This window comes from Amphibalanus amphitrite, unplaced genomic scaffold, assembly GCF_019059575.1.
Source record: "Amphibalanus amphitrite isolate SeventyFive unplaced genomic scaffold, NRLGWU_Aamphi_draft 000253F_arrow, whole genome shotgun sequence".
In the NCBI taxonomy this organism is placed as follows: domain Eukaryota; kingdom Metazoa; phylum Arthropoda; class Thecostraca; order Balanomorpha; family Balanidae; genus Amphibalanus; species Amphibalanus amphitrite.
In genome coordinates, this window is record NW_024881748.1 from 613,270 (window position 1) to 621,948 (window position 8,679).

At 47.9% G+C, this 8,679-nt stretch overlaps 1 protein-coding gene across 1 annotated transcript in view; it reads right to left on the bottom strand.

The window, feature by feature from the left end:
- LOC122386480 overlaps window positions 1-8,679 on the bottom strand; it is a 30,294-nt gene extending 21,615 nt beyond the window's left edge. The window contains exons 1-14 of the mRNA XM_043375713.1: window positions 8,477-8,679; window positions 7,304-7,447; window positions 6,866-7,009; window positions 6,326-6,411; window positions 5,976-6,087; window positions 5,608-5,739; window positions 4,472-4,664; window positions 3,960-4,153; window positions 3,690-3,820; window positions 3,314-3,389; window positions 2,611-2,745; window positions 1,111-1,257; window positions 776-849; window positions 41-262 (exon numbers count right to left, since the gene is read on the bottom strand). Of these exons, the coding sequence (XP_043231648.1) occupies window positions 41-262; window positions 776-849; window positions 1,111-1,257; window positions 2,611-2,745; window positions 3,314-3,389; window positions 3,690-3,820; window positions 3,960-4,153; window positions 4,472-4,664; window positions 5,608-5,739; window positions 5,976-6,087; window positions 6,326-6,411; window positions 6,866-7,009; window positions 7,304-7,429 (1,772 nt within the window). The 5' untranslated portion in view covers window positions 7,430-7,447; window positions 8,477-8,679. The remainder of the gene's footprint in view (window positions 1-40; window positions 263-775; window positions 850-1,110; window positions 1,258-2,610; window positions 2,746-3,313; window positions 3,390-3,689; window positions 3,821-3,959; window positions 4,154-4,471; window positions 4,665-5,607; window positions 5,740-5,975; window positions 6,088-6,325; window positions 6,412-6,865; window positions 7,010-7,303; window positions 7,448-8,476) is intronic.

Below are 8,679 nucleotides of genomic sequence, written 5' to 3' on the forward strand. Positions count from 1 at the left end.
TAAAAAAAAATGGAAAGCAGGCATCTCGTATTAGACTCACCTGTTGAAAACGGTGGTGGCGTCGGCAAAGTTGTACCGGTTGCAGGGCAGGTTGGCGCCCACTGCGACGACGCTGGCACGGCAGAGACGCAGCTGACCCAGGCCGGTCTCGCGGCGGGCCGCCATCGCTCGGAAGTCGGGGTAGCTGCCGCCGGGCGGCACGAACACGGTCATGTTGAAGGCCACGACGCCGCCGGCGTAGAGCGTGGTGCTGGTGCTCTCCCTGCCAGAGGAGGAGGAAACCGCTGTCAAATACCGCTGAAAATACGAAGGTTTAGTGATAGCTGTTAACGGTGTTTCGCCTGTGATTTCAACACATATGTACATGTTAGTCTGCATAAGCAATGCGCTCAAATCGATCATTGGTACGCTACTCGTTCCTTACACCGTTTTGTAAGTAATTTGGATGGAGTTGGGATGTGTTGGTGCTCATTACATCGACTAGCAAATGTAAAAACGCGTCCATTAAATCTTGCTCTAAGCCCAAATATGTAATGCCATCAAATCTCCTTCCCGTTTTGTCTGTACACCGTATCCCATTTCTTTTTAAGCCGTTGCATACGTAACATCAAAAGTCGCTATCACAATTAACCTCAAACTGACATCTAGGTAGCTTTACATTCACAGCGAGACCCCAATTTGTTGATGTATTCACACTCGAAAACTGAGATACTAGGCGCCATGCAGAATGCACTACAATCGTAGGTAGGTATTGCACAATGAGAGCTGGGCTCACGTTCGTGGTAGAGTGCTGGTGATGTTGCCCTCCATCTGGAACGCTCTGGAAGTGGTGGCATTCGGTCTCTGGCTCTGAAAACAGCAGCAACATGCGTTTCAGGGCTTCATTGTCGGTACAAACTGCATTAAAGGTTAACTTCAGCAACGGCCATTATGTTCATTTATAGTCACAATAAAGTAGCGCATTGAAGCGTAAACTATTGCTGATCCAATCCAATATGCATGCAGGAATATATACGGTGTTAGATCGCAGTATGCACCATAAATCCTGCTGAATCCCTATATTTAGTGTTTGCAGCCTTGTGTCTTTGTGAAGCTATGTGTGGGCTGTACCTCGGTCATCAGCGGTATGGCTGCCGTCACGGTCTCCCAGCTTCGGAACGTCACTGAGACGCTCGGGTTCTGGGCCGTCTCAGCGATAAGGAACGTCAGACGCACCGACATACGCCTGGACTCGTTAGCCGACGGCTTGTAATCCATCTGAAATGCGTAAAGAACAAATTATTCTGAGTCGCATTGCTCATAAACCCGGCACCGCCTGGGCTATTTCCGTACCCACATCAGCCTGGGGGGGGGGGGGTCGGATCCGACCCCCCCCCTGTTATCTCGAGAACCAATGGTCGTATCGAGCCCCGCGAGGCGGCGTTCGAAAGGTCTCTACGAGACCTTCCCAAAGCACTCTTAAGATTTTAAGATTGAGGTCAACTTTCGGGTCAAGGTCAGGTCAAAGGTCAAATTCAGGGGTTTTGCATGATTAGGCTTACGGACAGCGGAATCGATAGCTGCTGCTCGAAACTCACCACAAATGACCTTAAAGAGCTAGTGAAGGTACCATGTGCGTATAGGGGTCATACTAAGTTCGGGTCAAGGTCAGGTCAGGTCACGAAAGGTCAGGGTTTTCACTTTCTGCTACATGGGCGTGCGACACATGTTTTATGACTTATTTTTCACGCCAAATCTAATGGTAATGGTTATATGTGACCCCAAGTCACTGTGCTGGTGATAAGTGTGAATTGAAAGCATAAAAAATCGTTTATACCATACATAACTAAACGAGGGCTAAGAAAAAAAATCAATTTTTCAACTTTTTATTTTTGACATAAAAATGCACTTTTCTAGACGATCTTTGTCCCAGGAATCTAGTGGTGCCATTTGTTTTCACATGCGATGTTCAGAAGTGCCTCTAATTCGCGAAAATGCTTATGACGTCACCATGCCCTATGCATGTTGGAGCTATTTTTTACAATTTAGGGGTTAAAAATCAAGATAGAAAGTTGAAATTTGGGACATCTAATGTTCTAATAGAGCTCTATAACATATATTCCGGTTTTTTGAAAATTCTCAAAATTTTGGATTTTATTAGCTGTTTTCCAAAAAAAATAGTTTTTTGAATTTTTAGGGGTGAAAAACGCATTTTATGGAAAATCCGAGATAGCCATTTTAAAGAACTTGTTGAGCTGCGTCTTTCCATGTCCTTAATTTGCAATTTGCTTAAAACCTCGATTTTTGGCGATTTTTTAAACATTTACCATTTTTTGACTGAAAACGCCATGTAGTTACATCACTAAAATCGATATATCTCAGAAATTTTTGAATTTTTTTCTTAAAAATTGCACAGGAGACGTCAAATTGATGGGGGAGAAGGTATGCAAAGTTTCAAGTTGATAGCGCAAGCGGTTCATGAGTTATTCAAGAAAAACGGAGGGGGGGTCGGATCCGACCCCCCCCCCCCCCCAGGCGGTCGCGGGTTAATTTCGATGCGGCCAAGTAACTAGACAGAAGCCCTGTTTCCAAGTGAACACAGCCCCACCGTGCCCTGCTAGAACAACTCACGACTCCTGCGTAGAATGTCGGTCCGAGCCAGAACACCATGGAGGAGTTGCCGTCGAACACTGAGATGTCGGTGGGCATCAGGGTGGGAGAGACGGCCTCGGATCGGTCGCCGTCCGACACGCCGCACGGCTGGGCCTGCAGGTGGGCGACAGCGGTCAGGTGAGGGAGCTGGGACCAGAGTACGAGCGGAAACAGGGAACAGACGCTAAACGAATGGTGGGACGTAGACGTGAGCTAAAGGTAAGGGATCGTCCAGACATAGACGAACGCTGCTTAGAACATCTTTGAGCAATCGAGCATGGTGCCACATTACTCCGCGAAACGGCGGCGAGGAGAGCGAGATGGAAAATATTATCAGTTATATCGGCTACATAACCCAGCTATATCGGATTTTTGTTTCTGCATTTTCTTAGTTTCTTATTTTTATCTGCTGGTTATAAGCTACCGAGCCACGTGACAGAAAATCAGTCGTCTTTAGTTACTTATTTGCACTGCAGTTGGCAAGTCGAATTTATTTATTTCAATGGTGAGTTTACCAGCGTTTGGCTCTTATAGTGGCCTAGCTGGGAAAGACGCGTCTTCTTTACAGCCAGAATTAGTTTCATCCTGACTATTGGTGCTGTATCGTTCTTGTGTTACCAGCATTGGTTTCGTTTGTTAACTAATGACCCGGTGTGGGGCTGGCGGTGATTGCAGAGCTCACCTCTGTGCCTGTAACGACGAGCTGTCCTTGGAAAACGTACACATCGGTGTCGATACTCGGGTCTCTGTTTTTAATGCTGGAATATAAAACACGCATGGAGATTGGAGAGGCAGACAGTATAGCAATCAGTGCGCAAACTGAAAAGGCATTAGTTCACCGAATCGTACATCCTGTTGCGAGATAAAAATGGTAAGATAGATATATACGAAGTCAATTGTCACTGAAATCAGATAAGTGTGCTTAACAATCTCACCTTAGGTGGCCCAATATCTCGCGTAAAATAAAACTTGCCCTGATAAAGAATAAATTTCATAGCTCAGTTTCAGTTACACTGTCCATAAAATAGCCCGACTTTCTAAGTGTTTCACGAACTCACCACTGCTCCGACTGGTGACTGAGGAACTCGTAAGACATGTCGAAGGTGACATGTCTCCCGGGGCTGATGTCGAGTGGTACGCCTGGAGCCGGCTCCGTCAGCGCCAGTTTGACCCCCTCTCCGACACGCGCCTAAAAACATGCAGACGGAAAGGTGTCAGCTGTGTCTGTGAAACACTGCAGCGGATTAGCGTGCAGAGAAAACGAATTAACGTCTCTTTTATCCGTCTTTACATTGACGGTAATTCATAAAGTCAATCGAATGACTAACCATTTGATATTTAGTGCCGAGTGTGGCAGTTGTTGATTCGATGAGGGTGAGTGTGAGTGACTGCGTCATTTTCAGCGCGCCCCTCAGCAGCACCCGGACGGTGATGGTGAAGGTGTCGCCCATTTCTCCGTCGGTGACGACGCCGAACCCCAGGACTATCTCGTCGTCCTCGCCCGCCGAGCGAGGCTGCGCGCCTGGAAACGAGGCGCTGATATTGTGGCCAATAATGTCAGTCAAACAGCAGCGGCAAACATGGTGGTGGAATCAGCAGAGGCTCATAAATCACAGAAGTACAACCAGCAACAGACTAATGGAACTTAAACTCGTCACACAATCGCGACTTCTTGCAGTCGCTCTGCGCCCCCGTCTCATTTATAAATAACGATCGTGTTGTATCAAGACACCTTGGGGTATTTACAATTTGCACCACGACGCCCAGCTTCCATACTACTGCACATTGTGGTTTCCTGATCCTGCAAGTCAGATAAGTAGATGTTTTTGAACATTCGTACCGCCACAGTTGAGGATATTTCCGAAGCTCCTGCTGACGGCCCGTTTAGTTCTCCCTGAAGACGACGTCTCAAAGACACTGGTACTATTCACATCGTCACGGAAAGCGGCACAGCTACCGAAGCTTGACTCCATCGTTTGCAGTTCGATGGCGGTGAGTGAAAACACATCCGCCTTGACTGACGTCCCCGAGACCTGTATGCAGAGAGTTTGACAAACAAGACACATCGACACAATAGGCGGCACAGCTCAGCTATAGTTTAGCTCTTAGTTCTTATCTCCCGCTAACCTTACGTACCTATTGTTACGGAGCGAGCGAAGCGAGCGTAGTCTTTCCTTAGATTAACGGAAATTTCTGAGTATGAGCGGCCGGCCGGCCGGCCGTGGTCACGCTTTTGCGAGGCTTATATTTCAGCAACCACTTGACCGATTTACACGCGGTAATTTTTGTAGGGTAGCTTCATTCCTTCTACCAAGTATTGGACTATTCCTGATGCATGTGGGTGACCCCTTATGCACGTGCCACGTGCAAAACGAAGAGGTGTCCGTTTTGTAATTGTTGCAATATCTCGGTAACTACTTGGCCGATTGCGCTGAAAGTTAGCATGTAGGTAGGCACCCACTAGGCACTGCATATCCATGTGCCAGAATTGGGGCGCTGCTGCACGTGCGCACGTGCAGGGGTCGTTTCCAGATCTCGAGAACGGCTCGACCAATTACCCTCAAATTTGGTACACAGTTAGGGACCGGTTAGTAGGGTGCCGTGCACAAGTCAGTTGGGACCCATTTTGCACGTGCGCACGTGCAGGGTGCCGCTTCCAGATCTCGAGAACGGCTGGGCCGATTGTGCCCAAATTTGGCACATCGCTAGAGACCGGTTAGTAGGGTGCCATGCACAAGTCAGTTGGAGGTACCCCCTCGCAATTTCGCGCGTGCAAGGCTCACCCTCTCGCTCGCTCCGTTAGTCGCCCCAAAAGGCGTTATACTGGTATGAATATAATTACCATTACAAAATAAAGTAGGTATCGATTTGAACGTTCTAAGCAAAACTCCACCAGTAACCATGAGCATTCCGCTCAGGGCATATAGAACAACATTCCGCTGCCCTCCTGGAGGCGGCGGATGGCGGATGGCCTACCTCCAACCGGAGCTCGTCGAACGCGTTTGTGTACTGGAGTTGGACGTCGATCCGGTCTGCGCCCCGCCTCTCGATCTGACCCGAGGTTCCGCCTGCGCTCGGCGCCAGCACTCCATTGAAGTCAAAGGTCACCTGATATCACAATAAGGCTATCAAAATATAGTTGTTACAAACACCGGAAATGAATTATTTGATGGTTAACCATTGCGTATAATCATAAAAATAAAAAGTGTTTTTACCTTTGATATTTAACCTTCTTAAACAGGCCGAGCCGATTTGTCATGCCACTTCTCGTCGTATCAGAAATGGTATATTTTTACTTTAGTGGTGCTGTTATGGTGCCTGTGCCGTTTGAAATGACATCTTACGTCTGCCTGGCTGCAGATGTACATGGCCTGCTGTGACCAGCCGAACAGGCCGTCGCCAAAGGTCACGGCCACCGATATCGGGTACGAGCTGCCCGACGTCATGGTGGAGGATCTGCCGCAGAACGGGACACGTCAGTGGTGCAGAGTCTACACGTGGCTGAGGAGCTGGCGACAGTGGGCTATCGGGAGCCATCAGCGACGGTCTTTGGTAACGTTATTAATCATCATTTACTTCTCAGTGGTGAGTGGTCTGCAATAACGCTCGTTTGTTCCATCTATCATTTACGATAACAGCGTCCATATCTAAATCAGCATGTAATGGCAAGTTGAGAGAAAATGAAACCACTTACTTCAAAAGGGCCGTTCTAATTACGAAAATCAGTATCCCCTCCTTTGTAGTTGTGAAGTTGCTTATGACAAATCTTCCAGAGTGATACTGTAAAGTAAGAAGCCATGTCACGCATATCACGACAAGCATTACGTAATCGTATTGATAAAAAAATGAATAAACATTGTTTGCAATTCCGAAAAGAATGTTCCTTCTTTCTGGCTACTTTTAGGTACTCGTCTACATATGTGCTCTCAGGTGAGTGTACATTGTGCTTTCTCACGGGTTCCATGTGATATTTTGAAAGAGAAAAAAAAATCATGACAGCTTTGTGTTCCTTTCTGTATGCGGCAGTGTGTGCGGCAAGCCTCTACCTTTTTTTCCAACACTATTCAAGAATGGCTCCTTGAATCTATCTTTGCTCACGAAGGACTAAGTAGGCAAAGTGACTGGAAGGATGTCCGGAGTGCGATCTTCGGCTGGGGACTCGGCGGCACACGCCCAGCCGCGCTACTCACGATGCTGGAGAGCTCGTTGGCACACGATCGGCCGCGCTACTCACTATGTTGGGGAACTCGGTGCTCCTGTTGAGGTGGGTGGTGAAGTTGGCGACCGACTGGGAGTCGTCATCCATCTGCAGTCGCGGCTCGAACAGCGCAAACCGGGTGTACACGGTGCCGGTGATGGCGTGGCCAAACACCTCAATCTGGGGGCCGGGCGCGGATCTCAGGTACACGGATACAGTGATTTAGGACCGGTAGGAGCAAGACACCGGTCAACGCGACATTTGCGTGTGAAAGTATTAGCGTAGCGTCGTAACTCCCAGGAGCGTAGCTTACATTACCTTAACTTAGCTGGTCATCGGATAAGATGCCACTTGGTCTTTACGTATACCTACCCCTCATATCAAGCGAAAGGCGTCAGGCTGTGTGACCTCAGCAGGGGGTAGGAATGCTCAACATGACGATCAGGAGATATAACTGCTGTGCCGCGCCGTTACCTTGAAGTCGGTGGGCGGCACGTGGTCCAGCGGAGGTACGCTGATGTTCAGCTGCAGGTCAAACGGCTGGCCTGGGGTCAGCTCGATGTTGGTCGGGCCCAGCGCAAACTGAATCCGTGCGTACATCTCCTCAGGGTCGGAGGGCTGCGGGCGGCAGGTCAATAGGTCAGATCAGCACGCGTATTTCGTTTCAGCACCTTTGTCGGCCGGTGTGCTCACGGATTGATTGACTGATTGCTGGGTTTTGGGCATTTCGGTTGTTCACGGTGCTTGAATTGGTACTTTGGTGTTGCGTCTCCTTTTTGGATATCGATTACCACGCGGCAGCGGCTGGTGACCAATCACGCTGTCCGCTCAAGGTCACCTTGGGCCGACCGACCTGTGACCGCCGCGAGGCTTGGCCTCGTGCCAGAACGGAGAGTCGGCTCCCGGGCCGAACTAGCGAGCGAACGGCTGGACTTTGATAATATTTAACTCTTCTCTCTTTGAAATATGTTTTCTATATGATCGTGGTGAAGTGTGTATGCTCAATGCTGGACTGTGAATCTATCAATATGTCTAGGTATACGTTGAAAAAGGTACACAGCATGAGCAAAACTTGTTATTCTGTTCAGACCACGTATCGCTAAATTAGTGAGACAAATCATACCGGGAAAGTCAATGCCTCGATGAAAATTTGACTACTTTTCTTAAACTTCTTCATAAAAATGACATTCTTCGAGCTTATATTTATAATCCATGGTCTTTTTTAGGCTTCGATCTCCGCAACAAAGCATGTCCCTCTCGCTGGCTTGATGAAGCAATTCGGTCAACAACGTAACAGTAAACCAGTTTGGAATGCAGGTAAGTGGTATTTTGGGGGAAATATAAGGGCATTGCCAAGCATAGTGTTTACAATTCATACATTAGGCGGCGATCTTGGAAGGCTAAGCTTTATTCGACAATAAAACATTCTACATTTCTGGTTTCAAAACTCTATCGGATATAACAATTATTCCGGAAAAAATGCATTAGATACGGGCGTTAGATATAGGTACGGGTCTTGATATATCAAGTCGTACGACTGACTCCCTTACAACGCAATCCTTACACGGTAGGTATGATGTAGCATGTAGTATACATGGTCCACGCCGTAAATGCAATTATGTACCCGTAACTGTACAGGTCACTCACCAAGGGTGTTGTCGTCGTTGTTGGAGCTGATGTTGTAGTCAAAGTCGTTGTTTCTGGTTGCGTTGTCAAAGTTGTTTCTGGTTGCGTTGTCAAAGTTGTTTCTGGTTGCGTTGTCAAAGTTGTTTCTGGTTGCGTTGTCAAAGTTGTTTCTGGCTGCGCTGCCAAAGTTGTTGTTTCCTGTTGTGATGCGGATTCTGTAGTGC